Genomic DNA, 17,057 nt, shown 5'->3' on the forward strand with positions numbered 1-17,057 from the left:
CTTTATTGCGGTGGTCTGGAACCGAACCCGCAATATCTCCGAGGTTTGCCTGTACTAGTAATATTGCATGAGGCACTGTTGTGTCCTGTTCTGGAACACTGTACAGTTCTAGTTATACCATGTCATGATTTTGAATAAATGCTTTTTGAAGGACTGTGGGGATGATTAGGGGAATGAAAACCTATTGAATGACAGGTAATTGGAGGGGTGTTGCTTAGCTGGCTGACAAAATGAAGGGTGAGAGGAGATGTGGCTTGTATTTTTGAGGATGTAAATCCTTGGAAGAGAGCAGAGCTATTGAAGCTGAAGGTTGTCTTTGGCATAAGACTAAGTTTATCCATTGCCAATTTACAGATGCTTTAAACTGGCAATTGGGGGAACGTGTCTAAGCATCTGAGAGGTTCTGGCGGTCTGATATGCATAGTAGAGGGAATGGAGTGGAATAGTTGATTGAAAATATTCTGACAAAATAGTGAAATTTGAAGAAGCTGGTCCACTGAGCCAGAGATGTTTCATTAATAGTGAAGCTGCTGAGCATGCATTTCACTATAGCTGCAGGGTCCAAGGAGCTTCCAGCTTGAGAAGAAAATGCAGATCTGGTTTTTGCTGAGTTTGAATCTAAAACCCCTCTTTTTGCCTGAGGGAAGAAAGGGGGAATCATGCCCTTGACTGAAGCACTGCTAGTTTGCCCAGCTCTGCCAACTACTAGGCATGGAGTTTAATAAACTTGAGGCTTTGAAACAGTTCCCTTAAATAATAGAGGACTGGTTTTGTCTAAAGATGGCAGTTTTCAAACATTGCTTTCAGTCCTCAGCTTCTTGTGGATCATCCTGCAGCCTTAAACTCCCTAAATGTAAAGGGACTGGAAGGGTCAGTGCAGTGCACAGTCTGTTTATGATAGCTTAATGGACCACACTGTGGTATGCAAGTGACTCAGAAGGTCCTTCCATCCTACCTGTAAAATGGTGACTGGCTTGCAGTTTATTCCATATTCAGTATCCAGCTCAAGCACTCCAAGTCCGGCAGGTACATGGTTTTAGTTTTCTTTTGGGATGGGGCAGCTTTTTTTCTGAGCATCCAGTGTAGATTGGGTCATGTTTTCCAGCTTATCCCCCTAGCCACAAGGGATAGCCACAATAACACATTCCTAAAAAACTTGAAGCTTAGCCTTGTGAAATATTCTGGTCTTGGTGGCTAGGTGAAATATAAATTTGGTAACTAGCAACATTGCAGGACCAGTACGCTTGGCTTGGTAAGGATCTTTCAAAATGCATATCTAGAAAATTCCTGTGAAGGTGAACTGGTGTTTTGTTCCCTGAAGGTTGGTAGTGAGTCTAGAACTACTGGTTTTCCACTGGGTTTCATTGGCAATCTTGTTTGTTTTTTAAACAACAATAAATATTTTCAGGTCCTGTACGGGTGGGCAGTTTCTTCTACCTAATGCAGAGATTCCTTGAAAACCATCTGCTTAACTTATAGAGTCTCTTCTCCGTAGAAAACCCTTTTTAAATAAGGTGTGAATGTTACAATCGTAAATCCTACTCTTAAAGCTTTTTTCCTTTTTCTTGAATAGTGGGCCACAAGACGGATTGAGAAAGGAGTTAAAAAACAGCAGGCACGGATGTTAAAGGACTCTGCATCTAATGGTAAGTTCTGAATGGAGAAAGGATCAGGGATTTCCTGACAAAAAGGGGAGGGGGAGGAGGAAAAAAAAATCATTTTAAAATAGCATGCCCAACTGCTTCTACTGCTTGGGAAGTACAGTACCTTGGAGTGGGATGGAGAAGCTACCCTGCTGTTGCATATTGGTTTTTGTATCTTGTACCATAGGATGAATAACCTCTTTAAGTGGTCCTCTTGGTCTAAGAAGCTTAGAAATACTTGGAATCTAAGATGGCCTTGTGTAATAGAGAATTGATGGAGTCTTTCCACCCAGTATTGGTTACATTAGGTTAAGGGGGTGGTCTGAGTTCTAAGCAATCTGCCAGTGCATTGATTTGAAACTGGAGTTTAGGACTGATCTAAGAACAAGTCCTAGTGTATGTTTTGGGAATAGGAAGCACAGACAGACTAGCTCAGGTGTAACCTGTTGCAATACAGGCTTTTTATTTTATTTTCTGGAGAGTCCAGAATTGCAGTGATGAGCTGTTAAACAAAGTTCAAGTCTAAAAGGCCTATATTTTACAAGGCCTACAAAGCATGTTCGTTAGGCTGCTGGAGTACTAACTTTGCATCATTGCTTTTACTGTTTCCCTGTGTTACTTCAGTCCTTGCCAGATGAACTTCTTGTCCTGGTTTTCTTTCACAGGAAAGCCAAAGAATTGCCCAATACTTCTTCCTTTACTCTAATTTCAAAATCCTCACACTGTGAGTTATCCAGTACATTGATTGCATTTGTCGTGGCACATTGAAGTAGGCAATGTTTGACTGTTAAAATGCTGTGGACAGCTTTATGGAAAACCTCAACATAGAAGTTGCCTGAACTTAACGAAGAAATCTGAGGAAGGCAAACGTGCTATTGAGTAGTTACAAACTCTTTCTTATTCATCCTCTCCATATATTGGCTGTCTACATTATCAAATTGGTAATGAAATGATCAATGTAATCCCACCCCAGTGTTGCCTTGTCATGTATATCCAGCTATACTACATAAATCATCCTCAGTATAGCTGAAAATAGGATCTTTTTTCAGGCTTTGCTATCTCTGGTTGAATAAATGCATTGCTTTTTAGGTCTGACAAAATAGCTCTCCTGTGGATTTTTTTCTAGTTGGGGCACAATGTGACACCCTCTCCAGATTCCCCTATAGCTACTGCTACTAAGCCTTTCCTTTTCAAAGGAGCACCAGAGTTCATGGTGGAATTCTGGACTTCTGGAAGTGCAAGATGTCCTTTATATTAGCCATAAAGCTCTTTGGCAGCAGCATGCTGACCCATCATTCAGAAGTAGTGACTGATTAATAGAGATGCTATATAGCTATAAGCTCCTCAGTTTAAGACCATTCGGAATTGCTCATTGATTTAAAGATTTAAATTTTGATCATTAACTTTAGCAAAGGGGAGCGTTTAATAAATGGTTCAAATCTACCAGTATATCTTATAGCTGGGTTTTTCCCTTCCTCCCTTTTTTTTAGAAGCCATTATTAACACTGTCGCCCTTACTGAATCTCTTGCAAATACTCTGATGCAACTAGATATTTTCCTTCTTCACGGAAGTGTGATGTGCTCCCAGTTGTATACTGAGTCACTGGAAGAGCTCAGGCTGTAGAACATTCTAGTCTGTTTTCACAGTAGCACACTTGACACACTTCCTGTGTTTGCAAACGTGGAGATACATAGATTCGTTTTAGACAAGAACTGGGCAAGGGGTTAAGAGAAGTAAAGCATGTTGCAAAATAAACTGAATTTTTATAGGTAAAGGGTGATCCTGTCCCAAATATGTACTTGACTGTTATGTGCAAAATGAGATGCTTTATTTGCAACGATAGTTCAAATTGATGGCACACGAGGACTTGAATTGTGTTAGTGCAGCAAGAGCTCGTGATTGTGCCTCATGTTGGTTCAAAACTCATAACAAAACACCCCACTCAAAACACCTTTTTACTTTCAAGAGGAAAAAGAATGCACCTTCCCCAAGCAATAGGAGCCTTTATAAAAATACAGTTGTGTGTGGTTCTTTTAAATGCCTCTTGACAAGAATCTTCTCTCCAAGAAGATCTGCTTTTTTTTTTTTTCAAGGAACAAATATGGATGGAGGAGATTTACTGTATGAAGGCTAAAATCTTAGGAGGGGAGTTTTTTAATGACTCTTAAAGGCCACATACTCACTCTGTAGATGGTATTTTTGAGTGCTCCTAGAGTCATCCAAATGCTTGGGAGAGAAGGCAAGCTGATGAGACATTTGACATCAAATCACTAGGAACAGATTAGCTGGTGCATATCTAGCATGTTCTCTCATTCCTTGTTCTTCCACTGCTTTTAGCTATTTGTACCTTCATGGAGGAAGTCTGAAACAGAGGGTTAAGTGACTAACCCCAGATTATATGTCACATGTAACCGAACTTGAATTTCCTAGATTTTGGTTCACTAGTTTTAACAAATAACTGGGTCACTCCAGTCAGCTTGTAGAACTATATTTGCAGCTTCTGTCAAAGTAGAGACTTAATCTGTATTTCATCTCTTGGGGGTTTGCCCCATATCTTTGAAAGGGTCAGGGAACAATTGGTGTCATCGCTGACTTGGTGTGCTGCAATAAAAGCATTGCCCAATGGATATTGCTGTTTTTAATGCAATTCAGAACAACTCTTCAGGTTCATCTTGGATCTGTGTTGCATTACATGGGCAAAGTTCAGATGTTGCAGTTCAATTTTTATGGCCCTCTTGTGAAATAAAAACATCTGGAGATATGTCCTTTACGGGACCTGTTGGTACAGCTGCTTTCAGGACTCTTTCCTCTTTTTTTATATCCAAATAAAGTTGTGACTTGTCATATCTATACAGCATTAACCCTCTGCGGTAAAGGGGGGTGCATCTGAACGGGTAGCAAATAGTGTGCAGGTATAAACCAAGACAAACTGTTCTAAGTCCCTTTTCAGGAGCTGTGGCTGAAACAAACACGTCTGGCAGCATGGAACAACAATATGCAGGATGAGTGCCAGGTATAGGAAAGACTGCAATGGAGTATTTAGAACTTAGGGAGCAAGAATTTATGGGCCAAACTCCACTTGTAGGGCTGTGTGAAATTTCGCCAAGAATTTTGTTTCAAAGCTGTTTCAAGCTCGAAACAGCAAAATTGAAATGAAACACAAAGGATAGAAACAGCTTCAAAATGAAATGAGGGCACTCAAAACTTTTCGAAAGTTTTGAAATGTTTTAAGTTTTGAAGCAGCCTGGTGATGGGAGGCAGAGGAGAGCCAGAGCTGCACTCCGAGGGGCTTTGCAGCCCCATGTAGCTCAGCCTGGCAGGGAGCACAGCCCTGGCTCTCCCCGCCTTCTGCTACTGGGGCTGGCGGAGACGATCAGAGCACAATGCCGGCTCTGTCTTCTGCTTCCCACTGCCAGGCTGCGCTCCGATTGGCTCTACCAGCCCCATGGAGCTCAGCCCGGCAGCAGGAGGTGGAGCACAGCACCAGCTGTGGGAGGTGGGGAGAGAAGTGCACTGGCACTGGAGAGTCCTCCAACACTGGAAAAAATTGCTGCTGATGCCTGTCCCAGGAAGCAGTGGCAGCCTCCCCATATCCAGTGCACAGATCTGGGGGCTTGCACCCCCAAGAGGAGTCCAGCACATCCTGGCAGGCCTCTTGAGGGTTGTGGACCCCTGGATCTGTGCCCCGGATGAGAGGAAGCTCAGGCTGTGGCAGCAGCAGTCTTGCCCGGTGCTGAGCACAGCTTGTGCCCAGCGCTGGTCCCAGGTGAGAGAGGCAGCCTGAGCTTCCTCTCATCTGGGGTGCAGATTCAGAGGCTGTGGAGCTGTACTGGATTCCTTCCTGGGGTGTGGGCCCCTGGATCTGCGCTGGATGACAGGAGGCTGCTGCCTGTGGCCAGCGGCAGCATCTGTCTTCTCCGGCAGCATCTGTCTTCCCTGGCGCTGGGTACAGGCTGAGCCCAGTGCTGGTCCCAGGCAGCAGAGGCAGCCTCCTGTCATCTGGCACAGATCTGAGGGCCTGCACCCCTGGGTATGAGCCCCCAGATCTGCGTGCTGGATGACAGGAGGCTGCTGCTGCTGGCAAATTTTGCTTTCAAGAATTTGAGGTGCAGTTTCCCAGAAACCACTGCACCTATCTTCTTGAAGGTTGGCAGGTTTCATGCCCTCAGAAGGGGCTACCATCCCTGCAATTTGCATCTGAATCAGGCAACAAATGACAATGTTTTAGGCATTTTCATGATTCTCCACTATAGCATATGGGTGAAACGTCAAAACAATTTTGATGAAATGAGACAGTGCTTTGAAACTAAATGAAATACTGTTTCTTTGAAACAGCAAAATGCATGTCAAAATGAAACGATGCTGTTTCGCAGAGCCCTATTCTCTTGTACTTCTGGCAGGGTAAAGTCTCCTCGGTAGGGTTGTAATGCATTGTGAAAAGGGTCTAAAGGGTCCATTATTCATGTGAGAGTGAGACCTTGTTCTGTGCTTCAAGTGGAATGCTTCTAGCATCTTGTCTAAATGCCCTGTTTTCTATGAAAAACTGGAACGTGTTTATCCTTACTGCAGTTTATCTGGAAGATGAGTATTCCCCTGAATTCACTTGTGTGTGTCTGTGTGTGTGTGTGGTATAACAGAGAGAGATCAGGTAGCTGGAGCATGGCTATGGCATGGAGGCATATACCACATTTAATACTTATGTGGGTATAGAAATTCTTAGGAAAAGTCCAGACAGCCACAGGAGCAAAGCAAGTGACTTTGTAGCTGCGTGTATTTCTCCTTCCTATATTCAAGCAGAAAGGACAGAGTTGCTGAACTGTCTGTGGTAGGCATAATTTATACAGGGCCTGTCAAGGCTGATCTGTCTTTTTCTCCTCTTCCTTTCTATCAGCTTCAAGCATTTTAAATGCCCAGGAAGTTCTAAGATGGAGGTTGCAGCCTCATGTTTAATACCTACTGATGGGAACCTTTTCCTGAATGAATTAGCGTAATTCTCTTTTGAGCCTGATTAAATTGTCAGCCTCCACAACATCTTGCTGCAAGGAATTTCACAAGCTAATTGCAAGCTTTCTTTTGTTAGTTTCAGACCTGTTCCAAATTTTCTTATCCACTTTTTTGTACAATAAGATGAAAAAATAAATAGGGATTCACTATTTACCCATGTTGTTCATTATTTTATTGCCCTGTCATACCCCCCTCAATTACCTTGTGACCATTTATTTGGTAGAAAGGGGTATGTATGGCTGTCCAAATAACTCATAGTGATTGATTTTTGTGGTAAACTGGAAGATGCCTGCTGAATGGTTTACACTGGGCAGGGAAGGAGACCCAATTTGCTTTATAGTAGGGGATTGCAACTTATGGCCTGCAATCCATAGAGCCATTGGATTTGGCCCGCAAAACCAGAGGACTTCAGTGATGTTTTGGCAGTTGTTGGGGATGGCGGGGGAGGGGAGAAGGAGGAGGTCGCTCATCTGGCCAGGCTTTAAGGAGATGGAGCAATAGGAGAAAGAAACTACTGTGGTGGCAGCAGCCTAGTGCCAACTTGTCTCAGACCCAAGTTGGGTCATTCCAGTCTGCTGCTAGAAAATGTTGCCAACCACTGCTCTATAGCATGCACAACTGTTCTATGACTGGTTTCTATGGTTGTATAACATACCTGTCTCTGTTATATCGAGTTCACTGTTTGAATGGTTCAGTAATCTACAGAGCAACTTCCTCTGACTAGAGGATTTTTTTTGGTTATCTGGAGTAATTTCCTCATAGTTTCCCTTTTTGTTCTTTAAGGGATCATACAGCGAGTCGACACCACCATGGAGAAGGAGATCGCGAGCCTGCATAGAGCAGACTTTGAACTCTCCGACATCTTCTATTTCTGCAGGGAAGGGTTTGAGGCCATTGTGGAAGATGAAGTCACCCAAAGGTTTTCTTCAGAGGAGCTGGTCTCCTGGAATCTCCTCACAAGGACCAATATCAACTTCCAGTACATCAGCCTGCGGCTGACCATAGTTTGGGTCATTGGGGTCCTGGTGCGGTACTGTCTCCTACTGCCTCTTCGGTGAGCCCGATGCTGGGAGACTCATTCATATGAAACAAATCAGTCTAAAGCTCCTGAACCAAGTCATGCAGGATATGATGACAGACATGCAAGCTGAACTACTTAATTTTTTTGCTCAGTGACTGCCCTAGGGATGTCTGGCACTGCTTTTTTTTGTAAACCTTCTTAAACCCGAAACTGTTGCAGTGGCTCAAACTATTCATCGTACATTCCAGCATTTTAATGTTGTACTGTTCTCTTTGAATGGTTCATGCCATCAGTCATTTTAAGATGATCTCCAGCAGGGGTCCTCGGGTAGCAAATTCTTATTCTCCTCTTCTTTTGTTTAGTCTTACATTGGCCACCATTGGGATTCACTCGATGATTGTGGGAACAACACTGGTAGGCTGTCTGCCAAATGGAAGGTAGGTGTGTGCCTTTCCTGTAACTGCTGTTTTGGGGTGTGTTATGAGGCTTGTCCCTGCAACAGCAAGCATTGCTTTCGGTAAGAAGGATGAAAAGCTAATGGTGGGGCTCTTGCAGGCCACGAAACATAACCCAGTAACTGTGGTTGAACCTGAGCATTTTGCTAGTATATTTTTCCAAACTGGAACATGCTTAGTTCAGAGCTAGCCTTGGGATTTGGGGAAATGGAAAGGTGACCTCTCCCTTTCCTGGAACTTGGTTGTGTTGAATGTGAGACATAGAAGCAATCAAGTAAAGACTGGGAGGTCTGGGAAAAGTTGAGACCAGAACATAGGTGGGTCAGGACTATATAGCTGAGGACCTCTGGCTCAAAGCTGAGTAAGCAAGGTGGGATGCCTTAAAGGATGGAGGGGAACCAGCCCTATATGGTCACCATTTTGAAATCCATAGGAAGGAGCTGGAAGTTGTAATAAGGGAAGGGCAGTTCTGCTCCACTTCCACTGTGCTTGGAGGGGGAAAACTGGGTTGGCAGCGCTCTGTGGAGGTACTTAGATGAGCTGCTCTGATGGACCTGGTAGGAATGCAAAAGGGAAACTAGTTATCCTAGTTCCTTGATGATAGAATGGGGTTCTGGAGAAGAGTGCTGGTATGGGACTATGACTGCTGGGAATAGATTCTAAGGGGCAGCCTGAAGATATGCAAAGTGTGGGGTAGAGAGGACAAGCATGGGGCATAGATAAATGAAGAGAATAAGCCCCATCCATCCCCCTAAAAAAAAAAAAAAAAAAAAAAGGCAGGCCTCAAGATGGTAAGAGGAGAGACTGACAGAGGATGGCTGATAGAAGAGCAAGGGTGTGAAGACAAATATGGGAGGCAATACGGGAAAGTGAAGTAGGAGAAGGGAACAGAGAAGATGCTGTGAGAAAATAATTGGTACCTGGCAGAAAGGGGAGACTTCAAATGTAAACTTATTCTGAAGATTAAATAAGGAAGAAACTTTTAGACTTTTTCCCTTTCCTTCTGCAGAGCTTTTATGTCTCTTGGGGTTGGGGGAGGAGGCGGCTGTTTGTGTAGCATAAGCAGAGCTAGTCACAAAGCCCAAATCATCACAACTGTACTAACACCTTAAATGGTGGGTTTAGCCTTTGTTGCATGGGCCAGCTTGGATCATCTAGTGCATTGGCACCCAATGTTCTGGCCCTGCTGGTCCAGAGTTGGCCCTGTCCTGGTTGCACACTAGTATGATTTGGCATTCGGGGCCATGTTATCCGGCTTGTGGGGCTCCCTCTCCCCATGGGTCAGGAAATAATGGCAGCCAGGAGGAAAAATGTAATGATGCTGCTTCAGCCCTTCTGCCACACTTCTGGATTTTTGGGGGGCCCCATAGGCCATATGACACTTCTCCACAGTCTGAGGTTTGAGCAGTACAGATCTAGTGTGTTTGTCCTTCTTGGTGATGATGTGGAAGGAAGAGCAGTGATGACAGAGAAAACAGCGCTTCTATCTATAAAGTGAGCATGCTACTTAGGGAAATGACTAGAGAGAACATGGAACTTTTGTGGCATGGTATTGCATTTTACATTCCTTTCCCTCTTGTTCCCATCCATTGCCCAAAAGAGCCTGGAATGTTTCAGCTATGTCTGTTCACTTTCCAAGAGCATGTGGAATGTCATCCAGTCTCAATCACACTGCCCTTGTGCTATGGGCTTTATATAGATAAAATATAAGACTCCCTACTTTAGCTTCTCCTTGAAATAGACAAGACCAAAGATGAAAGGGAACAGAGATGGTTTGCCCAAGGTATCACAGCAGGGTGGTATTACAGATGGAAGTGTGGGGTCAGGGGGAGAACCCATGTCTGTATTGTCTAGTCACCAGAGACACTACTATGGCAATAGATTCTGGATGTGGGTTGACAAAAACTGTTTCTGGTGTTGGTACCTTCCAAGACTTTAAACATATATGTATGTCTCTTTCAGCATTAAAGATTGGTTGAGTGAACTAGTCCACCTAACGTCTTCCCGGATCCTTGTCAGAGCTCTTTCTGGTACTATTCATTACCATAACAAGTAAGTTGAGCCAGTGTTACAGTATTGTAAGTGAACAGATACCTAGTTACTCCTATAGGCATGGAGTTGGCAAAAGTAAAACAGTTCCGTAGAGAAGACAAAAGGAGGACCTTTTTTAATGGAAGACATATAATAACTGAGTGGTAGAGGGATTTTCTCAGTATTAACTTACTAGCTGATAGTATGACAGCAGAATCTTGCCATGGGCTGTTCTTCAAGCATGATTCAAATCTTCTCATGTTTCTTTATGTAGTTTCCTTAACCATAGAGTAAGTATGTAGTCTCTCTTTATCATAGAAGCTTGGAAAACAACACAGACCATATCCAGAAATGCAGGTACCTTGGTGTAAACTGCTGTTGTTGATACTGCATGGAAAAATGAATCTCAGCAGAATAGCTAAAAGTTTGAAACACTGACTAGAATTGATAAAATGCTTGTTAAACCTTTGACTGCAGTTGGCATCAGACTAGCCCATGCTTGTTAGTAACCTGGAAATCTAGCGTTTAAGTAGTTACAATAATGTGCTTCAGACCACTAAGTAAATGATGCTTCTTATGATTACAGGGAAAACAAACCCCAGAAGGGTGGTATCTGTGTTGCCAATCACACATCTCCAATAGATGTTATCATCCTGACCAATGATGGATGCTATGCAATGGTATGATTATATAATTGGTACTTGTGTACACAAGAGAGATCAGGGTAGACAACCCAGCTTTCTACTTTTTGACCTAAACTGGAGTGTTTCCCAGAATCAAGGCATGTAGTTAGGCAGCAGTGGTAAGAGTGTGTAGCTCATCCCAACCTCAGTTATTAGAGCTGCTACTGAAAATAGGTTTGTTCCCATCCTGTGAAAGGATACCCAGAATAGCAGCAATAATTGATACTCCTTTGTAGTGGCCTGTTCCTCATACAGTTTAAGATAGAATACTTCAGTGTGACTACAGTCGCTTCTGCAGAAGAGGTGCAGCATAAAAATCAACTTAGCAGGTAGGGCACCTGGTTTATAAAAATCCCTATTAGAAAAGATCATGCATTTTAAGCCTGTGGGGAATCCTTTTTACATTACATATCGCAATAGTCCCAGTGTCTTAATTACAAATAATTATTAAACTACTACATTTCTAAAATCTATGCAAATAGCTGGTAGAGCTATGAACTGCGCCGGAGTTAGTTATGTGGCCTTGATATCACATGTAGATGTGCCTAGTAAGAAGGACATATGCATAAACATAGAAGGGTATTAATCTTAGTTGCATACCTGCCCTAATGTGCGTGAAACAACATAGTCCAAAATGATGTACAGGCAGTCCTCAGACTTACGACACAATTGGTTCCTGAAAGCCATGTCTTAAGTTGAAATGTTGTAACTTGGAACTGATTTTTCCCATAGGAAACAATGTTTATAAATGGGGGATTGGTTCCTGAACCAAGGTCCGATACCCTATTTTCACCAAAAATAATCCAGGATTTTGTACTCAATTATAGATGAGTAATATAGCTACATTAATGTATTTATATTGTAAATCATATTGATTTGGAAGGACTTATTTGGGGTTACTTTGCTGGACTTTGAAGGGCTCTTGGCTGGAGCCTTCTCAATGTTGTCCACATCCCTCCTGAAGTGGGGTACACAGAACTGGACACAGTATGCTGTAGAATGTTTGAACACATCCAGTACCATATGTTAAGAAAGCTAAGAGAACACTTTCTTAAACCTTTTAGGTGTGTTGTAAAATTCTGACCTGGCTGGGGCTCTCAAATATCCATGAAATGGATGAACCTTTATTTGCGATCGTGTGGTGTGTATGTAGTAACCTGTCTTGTCTGGGTCTTCAGGTTGGACAAACTCATGGTGGGCTAATGGGAGTTATTCAGAGAGCGACTGTAAAGGCCTGTCCCCATGTCTGGTTTGAGCGCTCAGAAGTGAAAGACCGCCATCTAGTGATGAAAAGGTAAAAAATGCCCATTCCTTCAGCTGGCTAGGGAACCCATTACAGTATACAATGGTTAATTCTTAACTTTTAGTCACTGGTTGTGAAATACCTACCACAAGAGACACTTCTTGTTCTATTTTAATTTTTTTTACAAAATTGTGTGTAAATAATTTAGCTGCTTGTTACTAGAGCTAGGCAAAAAACATTTTTTGGAAGGAAATTAGTTTGGAGGAACAAACCTTGCAATTTCTTGTCAACAAACTGTAGCTCTTGGTGCTATGCGTTGGCTTATTATTTTCTGTGGGCTGTAAGGCAATGGTTTGCATACATGTTTTTGCAGGGAGGGTGGAACATTTTAATAAGGGATTGTTTAAATTGTACTTTCTTTCTTTCTCTACAGACTGAAAGAACATGTAGCAGATAAAAACAAATTGCCCATCCTAATCTTCCCAGAAGGTAAGAAACTGTACTTCTCTTTCCTTCCACTGAGCTTTCCGAGGCTCATGTCCTTCTTTTCCTGTGATGCCTGTTGCACATTGCTAATACAAAGCAATGGGCTTTGCTAGGAGTTGCATTTATAAGAGGAGCGGCTAGAGGTTCAGTGCTGCTGAAGGAGAATGTCACCTTTTTTTTTTGCTGCCAGTATGCCTGTCTAGTGGCAAAAAAAAACTTTCGGGTGGCAAGGCAGGGGTGGGAGAAGGTGGCATCTCCCTTAGCAGCAGTGTTCAGGCTCCTCCTCCTGCACTATGCCCCACCACTGCTGCTCTGCCTTTCCTGCTGCAGGTAAGGTGCAGGGGGGAGTGGAGAACATGGGTTAAGCACCCCCTGTAGCTGTATTTTGGCACCTGCCCCCTCCCATTCCCCAACCTTAAGCAGTGTCTGGGGCTTGTGCCTCACTCACCCTCCTGTAGATGCATTAAGTTAGGTTACTGGGTTTGTGCATAGCTAGGTTGAGCACTGTGGCTTGTGGGGGGGTGAGGGGAGGAGCTGCACTGAACCTGTCACCTTCCCTCTCCACCCCTACAATCCTTTACAAGCCTAAAGTTTTAGCAGGGCAGAGCAAGGCTCTTAGGCCAACAGTCCTGAACCCCAGTGCCAGACCATGACGGAACTGGGTGGGGGACAAGAGGGGAACCTTGTTCTCTGTAGAAGAGTTTTCATTGCTTGGTGACCAGTTGTGACCTTGTTGGCTGACTTGATTGGGCTACATTGTGTTGCCTTCAACTTTTTGACAGTTAATGTTTGTTCTTTTTTGGCTAGGCACCTGTATAAATAACACATCAGTAATGATGTTTAAGAAAGGGAGCTTTGAAATAGGAGGAACAATCTATCCAGTTGCAATCAAGGTATGGTTCAAAAGCATTGTTCTTCCAGACACTGCTGCTTAATGGTAGAAAGACTTACTCTTATGGCTGTTCAGTGTGGGGTATAGAGTTGGTCCTGTAGTCTGGAGAGATGCATAAAAACCTTACAAGTGGCCATTTGGTGTACTTGACCATCAGAAATGAATGTCTGAATAAACACTAGAAGTGAAAATAATCTGGTGTTTAGAGCAGGGCCTATTGGGGTTTGCATCTTGCATTGGAGGCTGGTGAGATTTGCATATTGAATGTTATCAGGCTAGTTCCTGTAGCAAGTATTGGTTGTTCACATTTTAAAAAAAACAACAAAAAATTAAGAAAACCCCCACTGCTTTGGCTTCAGCCAGTTTGAAATGGCAAGCATGCCATTGCTTCAGGTGCAAGGCTGTGGCTCCATATACCTGGGATGTAGCTATATTTGATTTGTCTGCTCAGTTATGTAAGAGAAACTGGCTTAAACTCTTGCCTTTTGCCCTTCTACAGTATGACCCCCAGTTTGGCGACGCGTTCTGGAACAGCAGTAAATACAATGCAGTGAGCTACCTCTTGCGACTAATGACCAGTTGGGCTATTGTGTGTAATGTGTGGTACCTGCCGCCGATGGTCAGAGAGGTATTTTAACATGCAATTGCTCGACAGTCGGGATACTTCCTTTGATATGAGTTAGTGAAACAGACTTTGTGTTTTTAAATGGCATTTCTCCTAATGCTGCCTTAGCAGAATTGTTTAAATACATAGAACTTAAACTTGAAGCATTGTGAGGTAGATTAGTCACCGGGAAGGGAAACTGAGACTGTAGCCAACAGTGCTTTGAATAATTGCACTGGTATATTAATAATTGACACTAAAGTAAGCAGTATCATAGCTATAGTTTCCTTCCATCCTATGTGGGAGGGGAACTTTCCTTCCAACATGTCACTTCGGAATGAAAACTAAACATGAACTGAACTTGTTTAAGATGTGAAAAATGGAAGGTTATGTTCTTGGCATGATGAAGAGTTCATGGTCACAAATGCACTGCAATCTTTAGAAAGAAAGGATAAAACTATTCATTCAGATCTACTCCCTTCCAATTCTTGCCAAAAAGAAACAGTTCTCTGAAAGAGCCGTTTAGTAACAGAATCTGTCATGTGACTTGTAACGCACCATCTTCTAAAGCAATCCGTAGTTAAATGACTCCTGTGTGTATCCTTTGCAGGAAGGAGAAGATGCTGTCCAGTTTGCCAACAGAGTGAAATCGGCCATTGCCCTCCAAGGAGGATTGACTGAACTTCCCTGGTAAGAGGCTTAAGTTCTTCTTGGGCTTTGTGTGCTACAGTCTTTGCTGCTAAAGAACAAAGTTGTAAAGCTAGGGGATGCACATTACAATGCCAGATATCAAAATTGCAGAAAAAAATGTAATTTATTTGACAATGTGTGGGTATCATTTAAAAGTTTTAACTGTTTTCCATTGGAAAGCATTCTCATGTTTCATGAAATGAAATCCCTTGTCCAAGCTGATGCAACAGAATTGAGAATGAAATCTTAAGTCCCAATCTACAGCCTCTTGCAGAATGAACTGCCTCTAGGAACTTCTAAAGTAAGAAAAGCATCTGTAGATTATGCTAAATAAGACTTTTTTAGGACAAAGCCTTGGTGAGAAGGCCTTATCTTGTGCCTTGTGGAATGTGACAATAAAGGAACAAGGGTCTAATTATATATCCTCTCACAAGCATCTCTTTCCATATGATATTTAATATCTACAGGAATATCACCCCAGATATGTAAGGTTCTTATGAATACTGCAAATGCTAGCAGTCTAAGTATGTCTTTTGTTTCACTAGTGCTAAGGCCAGATTTTTTGGGTTGCATGTTTGGTGCTGATTTGTATAACTATTCTCCCTCAGGGAGGAGTGGGACGGGGGAGCTATTTACAGTTATCCCAGATAAAGGAGTCATGAACAGCCTTTTGCAGGATGAAACTCTGTCATCCAGAAGAAGATATTGGCATGAACAAGGCTTTTAAATGGGAAACCAAAATATTCTTAGATGTTTTTCTGCCTTCTAATGCCAGAGTTAACTCCGAGTACATCTTTTCTTTGTGTGTATGCTCTAGGGATGGAGGTTTGAAAAGGGCCAAAGTCAAAGAGACTTTCAAGGAGGAGCAGCAGAAAAACTACAGCAAGATGATAGTAGGAAATGGATCATCTGGGAATCTCTCTTCAGGAACTGAACCTGACTGAATGCCAGCTCTTTCAATAAAGTTTCCCAAGACTAGCCCTGCAAGAATGATGGGGATTGTTATACTTCCCCTCCCCCCCCCCCTTTGAACTTTTTTGTTGTTGTAATGTGTGCGTGTATGGTTATCCTTTCATGGATGACATGGAATTTGCACATGGGCCAGTGTCCTGACTTTTTCCCCCCTGTTTGCAAGCATGACAGTATATCACTGAATTGCAGCTGCTGGTATTGTGGAGATGATAGGGAGTCAAAGAGGGGAGGGGAAGGAAACCTACAGTTCAGAAATAGCAAATGAAAAATTGAATATCTAATGAGGAAAGGGAAGCACATTGTAAATCAGCGTAATAGGACACTTGACTTACTCATGGTGTGAGTGACTCTTTTTTTCACTCCAGTTATCCGGAAGCTTTAAACCTGACAGACTTGTTTCCTGAATAGCTTAAGTCTCCCTGTCCTCTCCCCCTTTTATTACACTTGCAGGTGGTTTTGTTGCAGGATCCTTGAAAAAAAGAATGGGTCTCTAGATAGTGAATACTGTGGCTTGGGTGCTATGTCCATTATTTTGCACCTTTTGTGTATATGGGGTAGAATTGCTTGTGAGTGATGGGTCCCAACCCGTGGGGAAAGTCCCAGCCAGCCAGATCATGCCTTTTAAACTGAATGAAGAACTTGGGCAATTCCATATTTATAAGCCATCCTCTGAAAGCTGATCTAGAGAAGGTAGTGGCAGAAATGTTGGAGTTTCCCCTACACTGGTACTAGTTAAACTACTGTTTCTTCGAACTGGGAAGTGCAAAAGAAAGAGATGGATGGCAGTGTAATTACTGAAGATTGGTACGACTGTGTATTGTAGCAGATGTGTTTTTAAGACTGGCATTCGGCAAAACTTAACTGCTAACAGGTTAAAATCTAAGGAGAGCATCTACAAAAATTATTTCATGCTGACCTGGGCTAGCAAAATCTATTTGAACTCTAAACAGAATTCATGTTGCCTACCATGCAAGAAACAACATGTTGGAAACCAATTGTACCACTGTTTTGTTGTAAACAGAAATAAATTCTATATTTCTAATGAGTTTTGTGTGTTAGCTTTGCTACTTCATGAAAGACTTGCATTTTGCTTTTACAACTACTTTCTTTTTACTTTTACTAATTTCAGAATACCAAATGGGTCACGGAAGTTAATTTACTTTAACGACACCTGCGTAGAGCATAAAAACGATAGTGTTGGAGTGATGTTGTATCCATGATGATCTAGAAAATATGCAAGAATATTTGGGGAAATTCATAGATTCATAGATTCATAGATGCTAGGGTCGGAAGGGACCTCAATGGATCATCGAGTCCGACCCCCTGCATAAG

The 17,057-nt window shown here is 42.6% G+C and overlaps 1 protein-coding gene across 1 annotated transcript in view; it reads left to right on the forward strand.

Moving 5' to 3' along the window:
* Nucleotides 1-16,771, forward strand: part of GPAT3 (glycerol-3-phosphate acyltransferase 3) — a 32,137-nt gene extending 15,366 nt beyond the window's left edge. The window contains exons 2-12 of the mRNA XM_019553306.1: nucleotides 1,574-1,646; nucleotides 7,432-7,702; nucleotides 8,032-8,106; nucleotides 10,087-10,176; nucleotides 10,742-10,835; nucleotides 12,017-12,132; nucleotides 12,515-12,570; nucleotides 13,375-13,460; nucleotides 13,959-14,087; nucleotides 14,674-14,753; nucleotides 15,571-16,771. Of these exons, the coding sequence (XP_019408851.1) occupies nucleotides 1,574-1,646; nucleotides 7,432-7,702; nucleotides 8,032-8,106; nucleotides 10,087-10,176; nucleotides 10,742-10,835; nucleotides 12,017-12,132; nucleotides 12,515-12,570; nucleotides 13,375-13,460; nucleotides 13,959-14,087; nucleotides 14,674-14,753; nucleotides 15,571-15,697 (1,197 nt within the window). The 3' untranslated portion in view covers nucleotides 15,698-16,771. The remainder of the gene's footprint in view (nucleotides 1-1,573; nucleotides 1,647-7,431; nucleotides 7,703-8,031; nucleotides 8,107-10,086; nucleotides 10,177-10,741; nucleotides 10,836-12,016; nucleotides 12,133-12,514; nucleotides 12,571-13,374; nucleotides 13,461-13,958; nucleotides 14,088-14,673; nucleotides 14,754-15,570) is intronic.
* The last annotated feature ends 286 nt before the right edge of the window (nucleotides 16,772-17,057 follow it).

This window comes from Crocodylus porosus, unplaced genomic scaffold (genome assembly GCF_001723895.1).
Source record: "Crocodylus porosus isolate Cpor-Errol unplaced genomic scaffold, CroPor_comp1, whole genome shotgun sequence".
NCBI lineage: Eukaryota > Metazoa > Chordata > Crocodylia > Crocodylidae > Crocodylus > Crocodylus porosus.